Consider the following 22802-nt stretch of genomic DNA (forward strand, 5'->3'; position numbering starts at 1 on the left):
TTTTGTCAACGTCATTGTTCAACAGTAGTGGACAGAAAATTAACTATTATTGTTCAAAAAAAATCTCATTGACCAGAACTGTACTGACTTGGGCCTTTACACATGATCACCAGCTCGAGTCATTGTTTTATATGAGATGAGTGGTGATGTCCAACGTCACAGCAATGCTGCCTCAGAGGCGGACGACAGATCACATTAAACCTCAGTGCCTCTGAGAGAAAGATCTTAATTAGTCATTACAATAAAGAGCACACAAAATGTAGCAATTAACATATACAATTAACGTGTAATTATGGCCTAATCTTTGACAATTTGTCTAATTTCTCTCAGTTCCAGACTGTTTCTGCATTGTGTCTTTGTAGTTTACAATACTGCAGAGACTTTGCAGGATCCTTCTGTGCCAATTTGACCTAACGTTGAAAGTTAAGGACAGGGTTCAACTCTGTTTGTAGTATTAAAAGATGCATCTCTCACAGTCCTTTGTGCAATGAATTAAAGGGCAGAAAAATGTGACAAAAAGTGGAGGTGGAACTTTAACCCAACACGCTGCAAAAATGATGAGGCTTGAGACAGAAAATAAATGAGCAACAGATAGAGATTGGAGAGCAAGGAGAAAGAGCGTGGGAGAGATGTGACTGACAAACACACAGTGACATGTTCCCCAGACACACACTGACGCTCAGTGAAAAATAAAGGTTATTAGTGCGGTTGAGGCAAAGGTACTCAAACAGGATGATTTGGAGATTTGAAGCCTTCCACTCTGCCTTGTCAAATATAAAAAACAATATTCAGCCTGCACTCCAGATAAACTGTATCCTGCAGCACACACTTACTGTATCATCTACAACTATCAATCAAAACCAAGGGAGCGAGCTTCACTTATAAAAGCTGCTTGTGGCCTTTTCAACAATTCTTCCTCTTCCTTCTCTTCTTCTTTCTTTTTTAAAGGTGTCAAACTGTTTTCTATATTGAATGTGGAGAAGTTGTCTCAGCATGGGAGTTGACATTCATGGCAAAGACTGGTTTGATTTTCAAATCAAATCATAATGATAATAATAATTCCTAAATTAAAAGTAATAAAAACATATATAATTAATATATAAGTGTTACTATTCTGCTTGAGAAACATACCTGTACCTCTCACTAAAATCTAGTTATCTATATATTTTATATATGTATTTATTTATTTTTATTGCTTTTTTTTTTGCAAAGGTCCTGAACCAGGGACACTGCAATTGTGGTTTTTGCCCCAACTATGCAGCTACTGGGGTGACTATGTTTTAAGACAACCTATGAAATTACTTCTTGTTTATTCTATAGTCATTACATTTACCCTTCATCATTTTATTTGAGTGAAATCCTGAGTATGAATTTGTATGCACAATATAGTGCCCTAAAAACTGACAATGGAACAAATGGCATGTACACTACTTCCCGACAACCAGAGAGACCTCTGACCTTCTGAACTGTTGAAAATTTTTTTTTTTAATAAGTGATAAGTGTTTGAGCTGTTAACACTGCTGTGGGGATATGACAGTACACACTCTCAACGTTTACACAGAAAATAAAACAAATCTTGATCATGCTAGATCAAGATGACATTTCATGAAGGAATGTCTCAAAACCAAAATACCTCTTGAAATACATCAAAACATTCTTTGAAAATGTGATTCGAGCTTTGTCTTCAAATTACAGTTTGGCATAGACACAGTGTTTTCCTCACCTACTGCCCCATCCATCCATCTGTTTACATTTTGTGTTGCTGATCTAATGTGAGACTCTATCCGATTGGGAGATGACAAACACACTCATTCATTCCTACTACCTCTGAATGCACAAACATTTGAACCTGCTATCTCACTGATGGCCTGAAGACAGTACAGTGACACTCATGAGAAGAAGACAGAGAGAAAGAGAGTTCAATCAGAAATCAAAGCAGAGAGCCAGACAGTGAAAATAATGCTGCACTCTGTTCTCTCCCAGAGCCAAACTCCCACCAAACCAACCCCATAATTATAACTTCTATTGAGCAAAGATGGACGGAAGTTAATTAGGCAGTGGTTGGTAAAATACTTCTTTGTTACAGCATCGCTCTCTGTTCCCTCCATCATTCAGCCTCAAACTAATGGAGGAGAGTGTAAGATAAAGAGAGAGTCGTCACTAATTAGCAGGCAGGCTTTTTTTTAAATATTAAATGTGCCTGATGAACCTCTGGATTCTTATGAATGCTTCCTAATCATTGATTAGAAAAGACCTGTGAGGGCAGAATGTGTGTGTGGGTATAAGCACATGTCCAAATATTAAGTATTCCAACTTGATAGATAGATAGATGGATAGATAGATAGACTCACAACAAACAAACACACAAAGTAAACCCATCCCACTACTCCCCCCATCTGGGAGAGAGGAAGTCTGTAACGATAACAATCCATCCTTTTCTGCGCTGCTTTCCTTTAGATTGCATTTCTCCTCCAGAATCTCTCCATCCATCTACTGAAATCCTATTTTCATGACAAACAATAAGACACACACACTCACTCCGTCACTGCTCCCTGTAGCTGTCAGGAAATGTGTGTGTGTGTGTGTGTGTGTGATGGGATGGGAGGGGAAGAAAATAACATGAGTAAGGGGAGAGGTGACAGGAAAGAAATGGAAACACCGTGAATCACTGGAGAATTTGAGCGATTACCAGTGGAAGGGTTTGTGTGAGTGTTTGTGTTGTTGTCATAACAGTGTGTTTCTGAGGCATCCACCTGAACTTGAAAATGGCTAAAATACAGATAACCTCTCTATTTGCACATTCATCCCTTTGTCAAGCTATCCCATCTTCTCATCTCTATCTACCATCCAACCATCTACATGTATACGTCCATCCATACCGTACATATTGTCAGAAAAAGACTAAAAAGAGGGGTTTGATCAGCCCAGCTTTAGCTATATTCACTGACTGACAAGCTCACAACAGCTGAAATGGACAGAGAGACAAGGAGGTTTAACCATGTAACAGCCTTAGTAACAAGTAATTTGACCTAAATCAACAAAGAATTACTCATCAGTTTATTTATATGAACAGAGAGTCACAGTACTCACCAGCCTTTCCAGTCTTATGTGGTGGTTTGTTGAGCTCCTGACCAGGCAAACAGGGACACAGCCCATCACATTTTACTGAGATCGTCTTCCCAGACAGGCAGCTCTGAAACTCCAATTTACACTGTAAAAAAAACCCATATATATATGTATTGGAGGCTTTATTTCACAGACTTGAGGGCTGGGGCACTTAACTGACTTTACACATAAAGATCGGTGCACTCATCATAGGGAGTACTCGACCTGTAAAAACACTCGTATAATGTTTTCTGAGGTCCTGGAGGTGCTCCAAGAAAACAAGGCAGATGATGTCATCAGGGTTATCTAGTCTTGCGCTTGGACTACAAATATATGGAGTGTTAGTGTATTGAAAACTTAATTGGAGGGGAAAAGGGCAATTTTTCAAATCCATTCTCTAGTTACATCATAGGAAGTGTTGGGTCCAGCGTTTTTGGACTAAAAGTCAAGATACTTTGGGCTCTGCTGCACCGATTTTACCGTTGTTTTTCAAATCTATTTTACTTTATGGAAGTGCAATACCAAATCACTGGGGCCCCCCTATAAAAATAAAACTATAGCACGGATAAGGATGAATCATAATTCAGGACACGTAATTTACAGGATGTATGCAATTACAACCAAAACTTTGAATATTGAACTTTCTTTGTTGAGCTGATTAAGGGAAAGAGTTGCTGAGACAGAACTGGTCATTTATCGTCAATGAACAGATGTGTCCATTAGGCAGCCGTGTAGACACACCATTAGACACAGGGCTGCCCAGTGATATTCTATTATTCAGTGCAGCACAAACCTAATGCAATGCAAAAAGCAAGATGGACTACTTCAGAATGTAATCTAACAGTATAAATCTCATTTTAGGTAAGTGAGGGGTAAGAAATTGTTTGGACTAGTTGGGGGAAAAAATCCAATTACAAGATCTTTCCAAGAGGAATAATGAAAACTGAAATGAGTTATGTAAATTCTGTTTGCGAGATGATGACGGCGTTTTGTCAGGGTGAGACCATGACTGTGCATAAACATCTATATACATATCATGCCATGCACAGGCTTAGCTTTATCCTGCCTGCACTTTTCATTTCCCATGTTCAAATCCATAAGTTCCTCTCTGTCACCTCTTTCATAGCTAATGTTGCTTAATGAAATTTGTTGACAAAGGAACAGCACTGTGCCCTGTTCTCAACATATTGAATTAGATGTGAGAGAGAGAGAGAGAGAGAGAGAGCCCTGAAATGGATGACCTCCCCCAGTCACTGTCAGCACACTGAGAGGCCCCATGAATCTTTATGTTTGTCTGTCTCCAGGGGTTAATGTGGTTTTGATGAAACAGTGTTTTAACACCTGACTTGGTGGAGTAAAAATATACAGGGGAGAGGTGAGGAGAGGAGGGGAGAGGAGAGGTGAGGAGAGGAGAGGTGAGGAGAGGAGAGGTGAGGAGAGGAAGGATGATCTGAGAGGATGGAAGTAATGGACTTAACTTAGTGGGCTGAAGCCTCTCAGGAGATAAGAGCACTGTCCTCTTAATAGGATATTGAGTGTGTGTGTGGTTACGATGAGGGAGGCATGTAATGTCATAATAAAACATGAATAAGCTTGAGACCGGCAGCTCACTGGTGAGCAGAGTTTAAGTTGGGCCACGGGGACCCATCACTCCACCAGCTAACTGAACCCCTCCAACTAAATTACAGCAGATAGCAGAGGGACTTCCCAGCCCTCCTTTTCCTTTTGTTCTTTTTCTTGTTTCTCCTTCAACACTTCTCCACCTCAGCACAGCTGCAGGCAGGCAGGTCATTAGGAAAACCTACAGTATGTCCTGACTTCCTCATACACAGGGACTTAAAACTCCCAATCTCAGGTTGTTTCATAGGCTACTTCTGGGTCTGTTCATTTCCGGCAGAGCTGAGCTGAAAAACACAGCTGATGCTTCCTTGTGAAGAAAACATGACCGCAGTTGAACTTGCAAAGGTTTGCTTTTATTGATTCTGTCTCCTCAGACACCACAATATGTTTAACGTTTGAACGTGCCTGACTGAAGCGCTGCAATTAATAAATAACACAGAGCAAGTGACAACAGCTTGCTCTTCTCTGCCAATATTCCTGTCACAAAGACTTTGTTTCAACTATACAAAAGACTCAAGAGATTGTATTCTCAAGAGTCTTATATTGTCCATTTGTATGAGGTTCCTGTGTATTGGATTGTGCGTCCCCCCTGGCAATGAAAATAAGATAATATGAATTTGGATGTCAATAAGAATCCACAGTCTGTTATACCAAGGGCAGACCCACAATGCTTCACGTCTTTATGCCTTTTTCAGTGACCTGATTTTCACTCTTCAACTCCTCAGTCTGACTAATCATGAAGGTTAGACCTTGCCTTTCTTTTCTGCTCTATCATGGCATTGTGAGTTTGCGGCTATGTGTAATTGAATGTAGTTGACAATGAGGTTGTGCGCGGAGGATAGTGGCTGAAAACGGGGCTAGAGTCTGATGAGAAGATGGAGGTTGGATCGTCCAGAGATGATTTTAAGCAGCTGGAAAGACCCCTGATGGCTGACCCCGTTCTCAGTCATTTGCATAACAGATTGAGAAAAGTACTGCTGAAATCAACTCAGTGGAGGAGGACAAGAGGCAGTACATGGATGGTGAAAAGTGACTAGAGGAAGACAAGAGGAGGCAGGAGAAGGACAGGGGAGCAGACAAGTGAAAAGGTGACGACAGATGAGGACAATTAAAATATCTAATTTTCTATCAAGAAAAAGAAAGGAAAGCACATTATCTCAATTTAATTTACACCGTAAATTATATAATTCAGTCGTTCTTCGAGCGCTGTTGTATGTCATTAAGAAATCGTGTCATTGCTTTTATGGTTCAAAACAAACTTGATGAATAGTGTTTATATAATGAGAGAGAGATGAAGAAGGCTGTGAAGCTTAAATAGAGATAAATGGTCTCACCTCGGAGGAGTAGGTGTGTCCATCAGATCCACACACAGGACTTGATTGGAGCGCCGAGCAGAGCCTACATTTCCCATGAGCTCCAGCTTCAAGCCTGTGCTTGTGGCCTGCACTGCCTTTCCTGGGTTTCACACTAAGAGAAACAGAGAGAGGGTGGGGAAAACATACTTCATTTCATAGTCATGAATTTTGACATTTGCTCTCCTGCACATACTATTATACTACTATCTGCAGTGCTTGAAGTCAAAATCTTTCTAATATGTATATTGCATTTTCACTAATATTAATCTTATAAATGTATGTATGAGGGGAAATTTAAGTATAGTAATAACTTTTCAGACAGGAATATTATCCAAACTAACAGAATCAGTTTAGTAGTGAACAGAAAATGTTTCTGGTTGTCAGGGTCAGCTGAAGCAGGGTGAGTCCCGATTGGTCCATCGAGGCCTTTTCTACAACAAGTGTAATTACATTTGATCCAAATCTTGCAGCAATTTTCTATCTAATAGCTCTCACTGAACACCCTACTGCCTTCTGATCCTTTGAGCAGAGATGGAATTAGAGCCAGACAGACTCTTTACAGAGAAACTAATGTGACAACAACAAATGACGCAAAGTGAACACAGTCATACAAACTCTTTCACGTCTGCTCTCTAAAATCGATGTCTAAAAACTCACACCGTCTCGCTTACTGCTGGAATATGTAATTATTTACGACATTTCGGTCTGCTCGAGTGAAACACCTTGAACACACACACACACACACACACACGCACATACATTCCTACACTATACCAACAGTGGACTGTGGACGTGTGGAGTGTGGACCACTGTTCCTGGTCATTTTGAAAAAACAAAAATGGAGTGGAAATCTTTCTTTAAAGGTCTTTTTTTCACAACATAAACGCACATATATGAATTGCCAAGAGGGGACTGGCAATTCTGACCAATGTCTAAGTATCAGAGACCCTCTCTGAGACTACTCACCTCTAGAGACTACAGTGAAACCGACTGTGGTGAACACAAACTGAATAGATATAAAGACTTTCTTGATGTCTGTCAAAAATGGATAATTTAACTATCTTAGGTAGGACTAATCTGCCATGAATTCTGGGTAAATCAATACTTTTTTCTTGAAATAAAAAAACACGGCTGACATGAGCAACCATGTCAAACCGCTTTGCTCCGTTCACTTCAGCAGCCTTCTGGAAAAATTCAACAGTCATAAAGACTTTAAAAAGCAAACAATATAACAATACAAAAAACTTCCAGTAGCATGAAATCTCAAGACAGTGCAGACCTGCTGAGATGCAGTGGCTTCTAAATGTGGCAAGGCTTAACACTTCTGCTAACTTGTCAGTCAGGCTCGGCACAGTTTCTTTAGCAAAAAAACAAACAAAAAAAACAACTGACAATGTCCTCACTGCTGTATCTTTCCAACAGGTTACTGTGATCTTTAAAATCTCTTTCCCTTCTCATTTCTTGCTCCACAACATTACTGGCAAACCACAATTTATGAGCAATGTTGTCCTGTTTTTTTGTCATTTGATGCGACTGGTGGTGGCAGGTGTCACTTATTGTTACCATGGAAACATGTTCTAAATTAGCCTGGGAGAGGGGTGACTAACTTTTAAAATAAGTCCATCTTTATTTTTTGTGAAACTTGCTTGCTTAACACTACAGACCAGTCTAAAATATCTTTGGGAAACGAGCCCAAAATATTAAATTACATTACAGGTTACAACATGACATTATGTAAGAGTTCATCATTCAGTCCCACGGCAGATTAGACATGTACACTGCACTGATAAATAAGATAGTGCTGGCAGATAAGGTAAAATGGAGGTATGATGAAACTTGTGGGTTGATGTTTGAGATGTTTCCCCTCATCTGCCTCTCCATCATATTAAATGATTCTCCTCCTCTCCTATCAAGTACTTTTTGCATAAATGCAGTGAAGCACAAGAATCTGCAGTTATTAGTGTGATTTAAAGGGCGGGATTGGCTTGGCCAGGAAAATTAGTGTATGCATGACAAATATTCACTGAGAGCGACAGCTACAGAGAGAAGAGTGGACAGATGATCTATAGACATATTAATCTCAAACAGAAACAAGAAAAGTGATCTCTCTCTCCCTCATATACTGCTGTACTTCAACACCCTGCTGAGAGTTTCCATGTTGCACTAATCCAAAAAAGCTCTGATTTGAGGGCGCACAGCAGGATAGAGGTGCACACAAATTAACACTGCAAGTCTCCGTAATGCTTTTTGAATTATAGCTTGCTGCTAATGTAGATGTCCAAGCCTGCAGCAAAACATTATCGCTCAATAAGGGAAGTCAAGGAGTCTGTATATCAATTTCAACATCAAGAAGAAGTTATGCTTGGGACTTCTGTGTTGACAGGTTCTTAGTAGAGAACTAAACTAATTTGCGTGTGGATTTTAGTTAACAAATCAGTAATACCTAAGTGTGTTCAGGGCATCTTCACAAAGGCAATTTTGTTAGCAGTGAATAACAATGATGAATCATCTAGACATACATGCTGCAACAGAGTGTACATTAACTGTATTTCTCAACACCTCTTTGCAAATATCTTGAGAGCAACAAAGTCTGGATTTGTCCTCTGAGAGGACACTGAATGTGTGTTATGCTAATTACTGCAACTAATTTAACTCATAGATAAAATAATATCATGGTCCAAAGCTTCAGTGAGTGATGTTGTCGGGGAAATACAGATTTCAGGTGAATAGTTTGACATATTAAGCAGCAAATAGGCCGTGTAATTCAAAAGAAAAGCATTAAGACCAAGCATCTTAGGAGCTAATGACTTGAGGTAATCAATTAAAGCCAAGACAGACAAAAAAAACCAGATGTCTTTTGGGGGAAATGCTTCTTGAACTGAAAAATTGAAAAACCTTAAATTTGGCAACATAACAAGGTTGAAAACACAAACAAATTGGGAGCTGACAGAGGCAAAGAGCAAACAGATAGTTTTATTCAAATGAATTGGTGTTAAGAAATATGTGTCTGTATGCTAACACAACATTTGTCTTTACTGCATGCTTCTGTTGGCTGTAATCTGTTTAACTTGTAATGTCAAGATGTAAGATATTTCTTTTTTTATGCATGTCTTTTTTGCAAAAAAGGAAGGTTTCTTCATGCATAACCCATATAACATATACAACACCAAATATGTCTTTATATGGAGAAATAACAATGCTTTATATTATATTTCTGTATTTTGTCACCTCCATCAATTGTGCAAGCACAGTTTGTGTCAAAGAGAAGAGCTACCACTTCAATATTTTTCTACCTATTGAGTTTTAATAAGGTCAGCAGACTAGAAGAAAAAAATAGAAAAATGATTGATTTTGCAATTTTACAAACAATGAGGAAGTAAAATAGTAAATGATGAATGGGTGCATTTATAGCACTTTAACCCAAAACACTTTATAATTTACCTCTCATTGATCCATTCACACACTGATGGCAGCAAGCTACCATGCAAGGTGCTGGCCTGACCATCGGGAGGAATGTGGGGTTCAGTGTCTAGCCCAAGGACACTTTGAATTGCTAACTCCGTGATTAGTGGACGGTCGCTCTACCTGCTGAGCCGGGGATTTATAAAAGGTCACATTACTGGTTCTTACCTGTGAGTTGGCTGCTTGTGATTGGTGCAGATGGCTGTCTGGTAGTCATGGCTGACACACACCTTGTGAGGAGGGCAGCGCACCTTCAGACAGGGGTCCTTGGTGGCGTCTGGACCTACAGGAAGATATGGGATAAATTAATCTTCGAGCTGCACCAAAAATAAGTTAGAGGAAACATGCAGAGCTGGATCTTCAGCACAATGTAGTGCTGAAGTTGAAAGTTGATGCAGCAAAACATCAAGCAGTTCTTTTGGTTTTCCAGCTGGCAGATTCTTACTTTCTACTAACTGAAGCAGGCAGAAAAATAATGAGTTGGAGAAAAAGATGGAGATGAAGAAAGGTAAAAGGTATGAAGTAAACGTCAATTTTTCCGCGATGTGAGCTGCTTAATGAGGACTATTTTCTCTGAGCGTCAACCCCATCTTCTTCCAAATCAATCTCCACAGTAACATTATTGCCATGGCAGCCAGGCACAGCTGGCTGGTGTCCAAGGTGACAAAAGATCAAAACAGCTCATTGACTCTGAACATTGTGTCATTTCACACTAGGCTAACAGCACAAACCCACTTTCCTTTGACAGACAGAAGAAAAGAGAAAAAACAGGAGGTGAAAAAGACACAGTCAGTGTAAAATTGAGATGAGAGCTTTTTTCACAAGCAAGGACCACACCAAAACAATGTGAGTTTAAAGGTTTAATGAATGAAGTACTGGATGTTGAGGATGGATGAATGGATGTGAGGAAGGGGATGAACGCGGAGAAGGAATTCGTCCATTTAGGCCAGCCTGGGTTGGATAATTGAAGGCCGGGGAGGAGGAGACTCAGAGTGGGGAATTCGTCTTAGGGGTTTAGTTGCCCGAGCCGATTATGTGCCCCCAAAAGAGTGTAATGGGTGGGTGATAAAACTGCAGATAGCCATGATTTCTAGGGAAGGAAAGGGCAGCTGTTATGTGGTGTGATATTCCTTGAATCAATTAGAGGCTGAGAGGGTGCGTGGGACGAGGCTGCATTTGAAAGGTTTTCCTGCTGCGGAGCTATGTGTATGCTGTTGTGGTACATGGGAACGTGAGCTGCACAGAGAATGAACTGGTGTTGGGCAGATATAAATGTGAGTAAAATGAGTGCATGAATTGCATGATGGCTGGCTGACTAGGTTGACCTTTGTTTAATATCTCTACAATTTCTGTGTTATTGGAGTGAATGAGTATGGACTTCCTAGACCATTCGTGCCCCCAAACAATGGCAGACATGACGATGGGGTACAGCTCATGGAGTGCAGGCGAAGGAGAGCTTTTTTGTAGCTGTATATAATTTGTAGCATCTTAAAATATGAATGAGGATAGTGATAATGAGTTACTTGCTACAGTTGCATTTCTAGTATTGGTGAAATTGCGAAAACATAAACAACCAAGAGTCAAGAATTTAGAGCCGTCCATTTTCCTTCAATGGAAAGCCCAGGGGCCTTGTGCAAATTTGTTTTAAGGCTTGTGTCATGCTGACATGGCTGTTCCTCAAACAAATTCATGAGGTGATCCTCTCTTTCCTATGTCCAAAACTATGCCATTTTGACTGACAGTTTGTAACCGACTTGACCAGCCACCCGTCATGAAACATTGGTCTGAACTGACCTTTAGTTGAGAGATCTGAACACTGAGGGACAAGCGAACCATCTCCCTCCACAGTAGCCACCAAAACCTATGGAAGGTGCTGCGTCAGTTGGCATAGTTGGATGTCTACGGGTTGAGTCATGGAGTCGTAGAAATTTGTTACCAACGTACATTTCCATTTTGCATGCGTCATACAGAATGACATGGAGGGAGGGGACGGCTGCTGTTTTGGTTAAAAGGTTGGACAGGAAGGGTTTCAGGGCTAGATGCTGACGTTTGGTGTATTGGTCTCCTAGGACATAATTTGGCAGAAGCAGAGTTCCCACAATTCCCTAGGCTGGCTGGTGTCAATGATAGGATAGCTGACGGAGCTGTGCTACATCTACATAATTACCAAAGAGAATCTGCTGGCGTAATGAGGGAGAGATGGAAGAGGGGCGATAAATTGATTAAGCTGGCCGGGAAGGTGGTGCTGCTGTGGCTAGTGTGTAATGGTTACAGGCTGGAAAAACATTTAGGTATCGGGAGGGAGGGGGAAAAGGATAGACTAGCAGGACATGGAGAAGGAGGCTGAGAGGAGCCAACCTGCTTAGCCTGTGGTGGGGCCCCTTGGATGTGGAATGCCTTTCCCTTTTAGAGCACATTCGAGACAGGACACTGTCCAGTCTCTACTGTTGGATTTTGACTGTGGATACGAAGATGGCTGATGCAAGGAGGAGGGCGTGCTGTGAGTGTGAAAGGTGGTGGATTGCCAGGAACTGTGCATGAGGGAGGCGGCGGATGAGGAAGGGGTTGAAGCCGTCTCTCGCGGCTAAGCCTATGGCAACCACGGTTCTGGCCCTTGTGAACAGAGGAGAGGAAGCCTGAGATCGATCCAGAGTTGGAGAGATCTCATTAGGGGAGCTTAAGTGGAGGTGCCCATGAGGGCAAGGTATGTGCACCACAGAGCGCAAGCAGCTCTGCAGATTTTGTGGTCTGACTGCTGTAGGAGTATGATGGCTGAAGGAAAATTGCTTTCAAACAGATCATCTGCAGCTCGGGATCCATGAAGTTGATTCTTTGGTGTAATTGAAGGTGGTGTTAGTCCAACTTTTTAGATTGATGCAAGGGTGTGATTAAGCACGAAGAACGGTCTGTTGTCGAGAAAACTGACAGGATAATCAGGTATAAGTAGGCTTGACAGGTGTAGAGGTGTGGTTGAGGCGTGGCCCTACTCCCGAACCCTAAGTTAACTAGTTACTTTCATTGGTATAAATTAAGTCAGAGACATGCCAACATCAGGCAGTGCACTCGGGACTGGACAGTCATGTGCCAGATACGTATTAGATAATAAAAAAAGCCCTTATAATGAACAAAACCAACAAAGACAAAGTGGGTTTTAAGCCACATACAAAGACTACATGCAGTCACCATGGTGAACAAAACAAAAATTTCAAATCCAAGTTAATTAAGACAGAGTACAGAGTGTATAGATCAAAGCGCTATGTACAAGTCATTAGCATGTGGCTGCTAACATCATAAAACAAGTGTAGCCTTGTCTCCATTAGGGGCCTAATGGGTTGTGTTTGAGCCACAGCTGGTGTCTGCTGTGAACATCAACTAGTTTCTAACCTGATCACACACTGCACTGCTGTTTACATGCTGGTTTATCAGCATTAAATCAGTCAAACATGATGGCAGTTTTCTTGTCTCGGCTCGCAGTAACGCTGTAATCTCAACAACCATCTTCAGGAATGAATGAACAACTACACATAACTCTTAACATATGTAACTCTGAACATATCTGGAGCTGCCAAAGTATATGGCAGAGCTTTCTTTATCTTTGAGGTATAAGAACGAACACACACAATAAAGATGGTGAAGCTTAGATAGTCTCAAGGCAAGAGATTCATTGTACACTGCACACACGACATATTTGAGCAACACACTTGTTTCCTTCCAATCTGTAAAACACACACACAGATAAAAAAACACATTAACAAGCCTGCGTGGCCTCTCATATTCCCCAGAATGCGGAGAGATGATATGTCAACCTTCCTCCTGATAGCTGTCTGCTCTGCTGTGTGTTTCTATCGCATGTTATTTGGGCCTGTCCTCACCTCCATCTATCAGTGGTGGAGGAAACCCATCTTATTTCACTTCGCTGCAAAATGACTTTATCACTGCGAGGAAATGAGAGATGAAGGCAGAGAGGAGAGAGGGCGAGAGGAAGGATCAGGGAAAAAGGAGGCTCGTATCTGGTTAACAGAGGATTGGAGGACAATTTAGGATTAGTGCGTGACCTCCACTCTCAGACAAATTGGAAATCAGACACACACATACAAATGAGCAAGTCCGTTTATCCACCTACACACACTAATACACAAAGCATCACGTGTAGATGATTACGCAGATAAAACTTTCTCATAAACAGTAAAAAAGTTAAGTTGGAGAGACACTGATGCTCTGAATGTGAAATCGTTTTCAGCTGATTTGAATATTTATGATATATATAGGAGGAGAGGAGAGGACAACAGAGAGCAAAGGAGAGGATACAAAAAAAAGAGTCAAGGAAAGAAAGGGAAAGGAAAAGAGAAAATGACAGGATAAGGAGAGGGGGAGGAGGAGGCAGGGAAGAGAAGCGAATAGAAGAGTGTAGGGTAAAAGAGTTTTATCCATCTATTTAAAGCTTGAGTGAGCAGCATTGGCGGTTAAACCAGCCAATCAATTGTAATGCAGGAGCACTGCAGCACACTCTCGCCACCTCTCTTTCTCTTTCCTCAAGCACTCTCATCTCCTTTTATTCCCCTCTCTTCTTTCTAATCTTAAGTGTGACTTTATTCTCATCTGTGTGTGTGTGTGTGTGTGTGAATATGTCAATATGCATGAGCAATATAACTTGACATGCCTTATTGCATATCCATTCATTCCAAAGTGCCAAGTAAAACTCCTTTTCACACTCTAAAACACATTTTTACCTTGACAATGTTATTGACTTGTGTAATCGGACAAGGTTGTCTGCTGCTGATAAGACATTGCCAGATGAACAAGTGTAAAAAGTTTTGTGCCTGTGTGCGTGTAGTAAATATTATTTTCCTTCATCAGACACTGCTTAATGGAGAAAATGTGAAGACGCAGTGCTTTGAAATTGGTAGCTGATAAGGGGGTGAAAAAACAGGGAGAAGCAAGTCATGTGTGTATTCTCTATAATGGTACAGTTACAGCTTTTAAGCAAGAGCAACAGTTCTGCACACAGACACCACCACCAATTTGTCCAGCCATTGTCCTTGGCCATATGTAAGGCTGACTGATGACCCCCAGGTGCTGGGTTACCAGTCTGTAGGGGTGAGACAGATGGAAGAGTTGGCAGAGCTGCAGCTGAGGGTAGCAAGGGCACAAGACACCGGCAGATCATTAACACATGAGCACAAATGCCCACAGTTTGAATTCAATTAATTTGGATATAAACACTATTTTGCAGTTTAAATGTATGAGTATTTCAGCCAGAGACCATTTATAGCAGTCGGTCCTAATCTTTAATGAAGCTCTCAAAGAATCTGAGCAGTAATGAGGATTTCTAACCCCCCTAACACATACATCACATCTTCACTTAACAAAACCAAAAGATAACACACAAAGGTGCCTATAGACTGTGATAAAAACAATCTCAAGTTATTTGCGTGCCACATGTGGCTCTATTATTAGATCCATCTGACTTTATTAAATGGGCAGCTGATGCAAACAGAGACATGTCACATTGTGGGATTTTGGTCCTACATTTCGGACACTGTCACAATTGTGATGTAGCCACTGGTCGCCAAAGCTCTAAATTGGCTGCTAGCGGACTTGTCTCTCAGTGTGATCTAGGACCGCTGTGTTTGATTGATGACCAATGATTTCATCATGTTGCTCTCACGGTTGTCAACTTTTGTCTCTGCAGTGTAAACGGACCATTAGGAGGAGATTGGGGTGGTGAAGGGGGCTGTGGCAGCAAGCAGCGTTAATGGTGTTGAGAGAGTGATAGTGAGTGCATGAATGTGATTGGATGTTACTGGTCAACTGGTAGCCAAGCAGCCGGTGAAGCATGAATGAAGCAGCTGATGCCAATCAGCTAATGCAAGCGTGACTTCAGTGCTCTGCATAAACTAAAGCTATAATATTCAGTTTGAAAGAATACATTTCTAGATGCATTGATGTAAAAGTGATTGTGTTTATATACATAATAATATAAATATGTGCAATATCTACAGCTGTAATCACAGTCTTTTTAAATTGTACATTAACTCCAGAAAGTTGTGACCATTTGACAGCCTTTCAGGGCCAAAATACCTTGAACAATGCCGAGTTGTGGACTTTTACAATCTGAATCAAAATGTGTTGACATGGGCACCTCGTGGTTGTTGTACATCTCACTGCTGTGTTGCTGCATGCTTTCAAAGCTCTGCTGTTGCTGCAAACCCAGCATCAATCCAGCTACCATCTGGTCGGATCTGCTTTTATATACTGGGGGGGAATCAATATACTCCTTGGTTGGTAGCTCATGCTCAGCGAGCACAGCAAGTACATAAAAGAAAATATATTCCCTGCTGAAATCAAAAGTTGTGCTGCATATTAGAAAAAAAATACTTTGACAAAAAAAGCTTCATCTGATTGAACATGAAGATCAAAGTCATCTTCATCAAGCTCATGCGAGAATGGTGTCCACATATATGTGTGTATATATTATCTGTAAGGGATCCATAAGCCCTGTCTGTATATGTAAAGGGATATGTGAATGCTATGCATTTTTTTCAGTTTGTTTCGGAAGCATTTTCCTTTTGTATCTATGCTGTGGTTTTAATAAATGTCTTACAAGTCACCAGCTCTCCTCATCATCGTACTTATGTCGCAGCAGTCACACCTTTGTTCCTTTGGCGTGACAATAAACCTGCCATCATTCTGCCCTTGCTGTTACCACAGTTCCAGTGCTCTCTTGTGCGTCCATTTCCTGTGGATGAGGTAGGTTCATATATTGACTTCCATCACCTCTCTCCCTGCCTCCAAGTCCACACCTCAGAGCCCACAGGGAGCCACAGGGTAAACACAGTCAGCCAGAGGAGAGCTAGAAACATACTGCAGACAATTATTAAAAATTAAGAGACCCATTCTTATTCTGCTTATTGCTTCTGTATTTATCAAAGTTCAATAAAAAAATATGAAAATCAGCTTTTTTAATGACATTTAACAATAGACGTATCTGATGCAACAGCAATTTTATTTGCGTTAATGTCAAGCATTCAAACACTCGATATTTGATTTTGAAATATAAATTCTTCTTCATGACAGACTGATTTATACACTTGGCCCACCAGTCTGATAAAATACAAGTGTAGTTGTTTTTAACATATACTGTATGTTAAACTGCATGTCCAACATTATGTCTCTTTCTCTTTCCCTTTGACTACTGAGGGAAGTTGTAGTGAAGACTGAAAGTTGTATGACATCCATCCATGTCTTCACAGGGAAAAATGCAGAATCAGTCTACGGTAACTGAATCACTGTTAACTGCATTAGTGTGGCAGTGTTGCTGCCTCATTGCACTATTATTCTTTAAGGCAAGCTGCAAATATGGCAGTTTGTTGTGTGCAAAAAAAGAATCCTTCTTTAAAAAGCTCCTGGATGATCCAACCCTGAACATATCTTCCAGCCACTTAATTGCTGCTTCCAACACTTCCAAGTGGATTCCTGGCAGAAAGGCACATTACACTTGAAGCTGTAAAATTTTATTACAATTAAAGTTGACAGTAAATTGCCCCACTCATCCACTTTTTGTCTCCTCAAGAATTTTTATCCCTCTTTTTTACCCTTAATGTTCCTTTAGAGACAGGGAAAAGTGGCCAGAGAAGAGAAGGGTAAGATAAAACACTCTTCCTGTGTCCTCCAATATTGGACGGAGGCCAGAATGGAGTGCAGTGATTGGATAATAAAGATAGTCAGAGTCCAATAGAAGAGGCCACATCGCCAACAAGCCTTGTCAGAGAGTAAAGGGTGACCTCCAATTAATTGCTGCTGAGCCGGACATTGGTCAACGGGGTGTTTTTGTCATTTGTGTGTATGGGTGTGTGTGCTCCTTTATCGACACCGTACTCCATTGCTCTCCATTGTTTGCTCTCCCCAGCTACTGTTTCTAATAGCAAATAAACAAGTTTGAAATTAAATAAACAAGAGCTTCAACAACCATTCCCAAAGGACAAATTCCCGACTGTTATTAGAAAAATGAGCATCACTTTCAGGCTTTGATAAACTAATTAAAAAGGTGTTTCTTGTCTTTCACCTGAGGGGTCTACAGAGAAAAACGAGACGGAGAGAGAGAAGAGAAAGGCAAACAGTTCAGGAGGAGATAAAATCTCCTTCTCGCTCTTCTTTGTGAACGTTCCTCAGGGTCTGGCTGCTTGGCCTACGAGAGGCACCAGAGCGAGGGATGACAGAGAGGAATGATGGCGGGATGAAAGCACAAAGAGGGCCTCAGGGAGGACGCAGCGCTACAACGGATTCACCATCCATAAAATTAATTATTGAAAACATAGGCAAATCATATTATTGTGGATGTAACTGAGGAATGGAGAAGATAAACAGGCTGTTTCAGTTTGAATGTCACAGAAGAAACCAAAGTGGCTTACGGGACAAAAATATCTGGAGAGAGAGAGAGAGAGGCTATTGACTATCGCTTACCAACTGAATATTCATCACTGCCACACAACCATTATTAGCACATGCACACTCACACTTTATTGTGAAAAGCCCTGAAAGAGGATGTTTTGGGAAGCTGTTGCTGGCAGCAAAGCATTTTTAGAGAAACGCTATGAAAGCAAATAATCAAACGGTCTTTGAAGACAGCTTCAAAGCATTTGGAGCAAAGATACATTTAAGGACAACACGCGCAAACAAGAGGCCATTCATTACAGGTGGAAGTTACTAATTGTCACAGTCTAAATAAAGTTATACATAACCTGTTCTGCTTGAAGTGTGTTTACAATTCTAATCATCCTAACGGAGAACTGAGAGAGCAGAATTAAAATAGAATATGCATGAAATTGGTTTGGTCGGAGGGAACACAACACACACACACACACACACACACACACACACACACACACACACACACACACACACACACACACACAATGGCAGATGTAGAGGCTGGAGTCTCTAACTTCATCCACCCTCACAAAAAAAAAGTCTGCCAATACAAGCTCCTGATAACAGCCATTTACACCAGATTGTGAGGTCTTCATCGTGGCTAACAGCTCAGTGTATGTGGTGTACGAAGGGTTTCATTTCAAAACATGTCATCTGTTGGACTTAATTAATTCTGGGCTTCCACAGGGATGCTCACCCAACTTTTGGCACATTTCACAGTGTGTATTAATAACTTCAATAGTCCATATTTTAACAAGACTAAAGGTGTGTTCAGACAGAAAGCAGAGCTAATTTTCACCTCGTGTTTGTGCAGTCTGTTTATTTACCCCAAAGAGCTAATGTCCCAATTGTACAGATGTTAGTTGTGAGCTAACTCACAATGGACGCACCGAGCGTGTGTGTGGAAGTACGTGTGTGTCTGTGCTCAGCTCATACGAAAAGTCAGGGGATCAAAGTAATTAGGATTCATCCTCCGGGGAGCTTGAACAATCTGTCAGTTGTTGAGTTACTTCAGTTTGGTCTTAAACTGTCTAAAAAACAAACAAATTTAACCCATTTATAACTGCTGATTGTAAAAATCTTCACTTTAATGCAGAATAAAATTCTTCTTTTGTATTAGTTTCTAAATCTAAGGCTTCTGTATTTTTGGCTACTTGATCATGGCAGGGTTGGAAGTGAATGGTTTACAGCTGTGCAGGAAGGGAATTTTATTTTATTTTATCCATTCAAGATCCTTTTTTTTTTACACCTGTACAATGTCAAGTCTGTTTTCTTCTGCTTTAAAAAAATCCCCCAGGCTCTTAACTGACCATGTGTTGCTGCCAGACGAGGAGTTTGTGTCAGTTTGGCCTTTAGTCAATTTCAGGAGAGGTCACGACGAAAGACCACACGCTTGACTTGCAGCCTGATTCTTTGGCTCATTGACACACCGTGAACTCTTCCTCTTTTTCCTCAGTCCTCACACACACACACACACACACACACACACAAAGGTGGATGACAGATCTGTCTCTCTTGCCTCACCTTCAATGTCAGGGATAATTAAATGTTTTTGCACTGTCCTAGACTGAGACATTCATTAATCTGAAGCGGAAGGGTGTGTGTGTGTGTGTGTGTGTGAGAGAGAGAGAGAGAGAGCATGAATGAGTAAGAGTAGATCTGAGCCTTTTACCTCCATCTACTCTCCTCTCCTGTTACTATCCACTCGTATTCATGGTTTTATTTCTGTTACTCAAAAAAGTATGCAAACTGTCCCAGATGACATACCAAAGCTCCATTAGATCGTCCTTTTACCTAAAGCATGAAATAAAGTGACAAATAGGAGAAAGACCAGACTCTATTCACTTTAAGTTTAAAAACCCTTTTCAAGCTTCTCTTTCTTTACACCTTTTCGAAGAGGCAAAGCCCGTGTGCTGAACTGAACACATTATGCCCCCAGCAAGACTACTACAAGTGACTCACACCATAGAGTAGTAAGAGGGAAGAATGGAGAGTGACATGACATGATGTGTAATTCAAAATTGCACATTTTGCTCCATTTAAAAGGAAAAATGAGTATGGTTTGTTATATACAGCACATGAGGGGTCAGCACCAGTGACTCACATTTCTACATGAGCTACTGAGATTTCTGGCTTTCACAACTCACTGCCTGTTTTTCAGAACAAAGGCACCCCCATTCAAAAGCATTTGCTAATTTAAATCCTTGAATTGCGGCTGTCTACGAGAGATCAACGTTCCCTCAAAACTGAAAGAGAAGCAGCTCTGCAGTGTTTAAACTGAGGTTTCATCAGAGCAGATCAGGATGACATCAAAAAACTAAAAATAGCCAAACCTTCACCACAGACCCCAACATCTGCGTTTGAACTGACTCAAGTACATGAGGATGTACTGAGAAAGCAATGCTGTGGCCAATATGGCTGCGGCTCTTTTTGTAGATTTATCTAGGCTTTGATAATGTGGATTACTGTATGTTACCATGCAGCTTATCTCCCATTGAATTAGATCAAAACACGTGTAATTGGTTTTGTAATTACCTAACGAACAGAACACAATGTGTGCGTCAGTCGCATTTCAAATTGCATTTGATTCACTGATTGGTTCCCCAATTTAGTTTTCCATTTGCCAACTCTATAATCATTTAAGCAGCACTCTTGAGCCTTGTTGTGGCAAAACGTATCTGCCATGCAGTGTTTTGAGAATGCTCACTGGCTGTCACTTTGATTTGTTTGTGCACCAGACGTGCATGGCCTTTAATCAAAGTTGAGAGAAATTAAAGTTTTGTGAGTATGCCAGGCCAACAACTTCAGCTGAGTGGACATGAGAGCCTTGAGTCACAAGGTATATAAGCTTTCTGTTTTTCTCCCACAGAGAACATGGTGAAGGGATCAATTAATCAATTTTATATTTCCTATTTGCCATTGTTTAATTTGGCTTTTTCTGAACAGCTGGTGTATTGTTTGATTAATTATTTCTGTGTAAATGGTTTTATAAATTCCTTTTTTTTTTTTTTTTTTTTTACAGTATTATCAAATTAAATAGCAGTCAAGGAACTGATTTAGCTAAGAAGTAAATAAGGAAGTCCTCCATATCATTATAGGTTCCACACTTCCTCCTTATACATTTTAAATGTTGATTAATCATGCATAGTATATAAAATGCATTTTCAGAAGATGATTAAATGTTTTATGCCACTGCATTTTCAATAAATCAAGCTAAATAAAAAAACGAAATCTTTGCTGTGCTGGAGACATAAAACATGATGCAAAAATACACTGACCAAAAGTAAACGAACTAAATACATTTTCCACATACTGCAGAATTCAATTAAATTCATTGTCTCTTTGGTTACTGGGAGGAAGCGATGATGTTACCTTTTGTAATCTCAAACAAACAATATTACAGAAGATTTCAGCCACTACACCCACGTTAGCTTGTTAAACTCTGGGATGCTGCAAGCACGAACAGCAGAACTGACAGGTATGCAACTGTGCTCTGAAGAGGGAAATCTTTACTCCAGTATATCACTGCCCGCTTGCTAAATCTCAAATTACAGTTTTCGTGTTAGCCTGCACTAACAGACCATGATGTTAGTACTGAAGCTAACCCTGAAAAAAGCTCCATGCTACTGAAAGGGCTAGCTTTGATCATCCATTAGCCATGCTCTATCTGGTTCAGACGACGAGCTGTGAGCTTGGTTATCTCTCTCCTCCATGCTGACATCTCTGCACACAACCTGAGACAGGGTGGAGAACTAATTGTGCGAACCACTGCTGTATTATACCCACCGTTTTATGGGAACTGCAGCTGAGACAGCAAAGCGGAACAATTTAAACTCAACGTAAAGTAATGCTACAATCAATGACTGGCTATTAAATTACTTATTTGTCATTAAACCTGGTAATCCGGAATGATCTGACTGTGGATCTCACTGTTATAAGACAAACAGATCAGCCCTGAGGTCATTAGGCTATAGCCAAACAACACAGTATATTAGAGCTAAATCAGCTAACAGGAGGAACAGGACCGCCCCACCCTGATGACAATGATGTTGCCCGAACTCACCATCCTGTACCGTCTTCTTGAATGAGCTTGAGTGAGCTTTAGTTCCTGGGTCTCCATGTCTGCCAGGTTCGGCCTCTCGCTCTAAAAAAGAGAAAAACAAAACAGAATAATTAGAATGTTTCATGCATGCTTAGTTGAGCACTTTGTGAAATGTAAGAGAAGATTGATGCAACTGTTATGTCAGAAGTCAATTAGCCTAGCTTAGCATAAAGACTTGAAGGAAGGAGAGACAGCTAGCCTGGCTCTGTCCAAAGTTCAAAAATATGCCTATCAGCACCTTCAAAGCTCTCTAATTAACACTTAAGATCTCTTTTGTTTAATCCGTAGACAAACACTAATGTAAAAACAACAATGTAACGTCTGTGCTGGTTACCCGACACAACCCGGCTCAGCAAGAAGGAAAGCTGTTTAACCCTACTTCCTGTTTTATGCTAAGCTAAGCTAATCATCTCCCAGCTCCAGCTCCGTCTTAATGCACAGACATGTGGGTGGTATCAATTTTCTCATCTTGGAAAATAAGCAAATAAGTATGTTCCTGTTCCTTTAAATATTCAATAATTAGATTATAACATCTGCTTTCAGCTCCCCAGCATCACAATCCAGAACAAGTATGTTTTGTTAGCCTATATTGCTTTTAATTTCCTGAAAGACATTCTGAAATCCCAAGCCAGACTGCAAAAGTGACACAAACGTAGTTTTTCTCTTTTGAAAGGAATACTCATCGCAGCATCATTACCGACCACAAAAACAAGTAGACTCGGCCAAGG

General features: G+C 40.7%; 1 protein-coding gene across 1 annotated transcript in view; it reads right to left on the bottom strand.

Annotated features, from left to right (window-relative positions):
• Window positions 1–22802, bottom strand: part of spock1 (SPARC (osteonectin), cwcv and kazal like domains proteoglycan 1) — a 91541-nt gene that overhangs the window by 11702 nt on the left and 57037 nt on the right. The window contains exons 4-7 of the mRNA XM_070913020.1: window positions 22036–22116; window positions 9711–9825; window positions 6060–6192; window positions 3091–3211 (exon numbers count right to left, since the gene is read on the bottom strand). Coding sequence (XP_070769121.1) covers window positions 3091–3211; window positions 6060–6192; window positions 9711–9825; window positions 22036–22116 — 450 coding nt within the window. The remainder of the gene's footprint in view (window positions 1–3090; window positions 3212–6059; window positions 6193–9710; window positions 9826–22035; window positions 22117–22802) is intronic.

Source organism: Enoplosus armatus, chromosome 10 (genome assembly GCF_043641665.1).
Source record: "Enoplosus armatus isolate fEnoArm2 chromosome 10, fEnoArm2.hap1, whole genome shotgun sequence".
NCBI lineage: Eukaryota > Metazoa > Chordata > Actinopteri > Centrarchiformes > Enoplosidae > Enoplosus > Enoplosus armatus.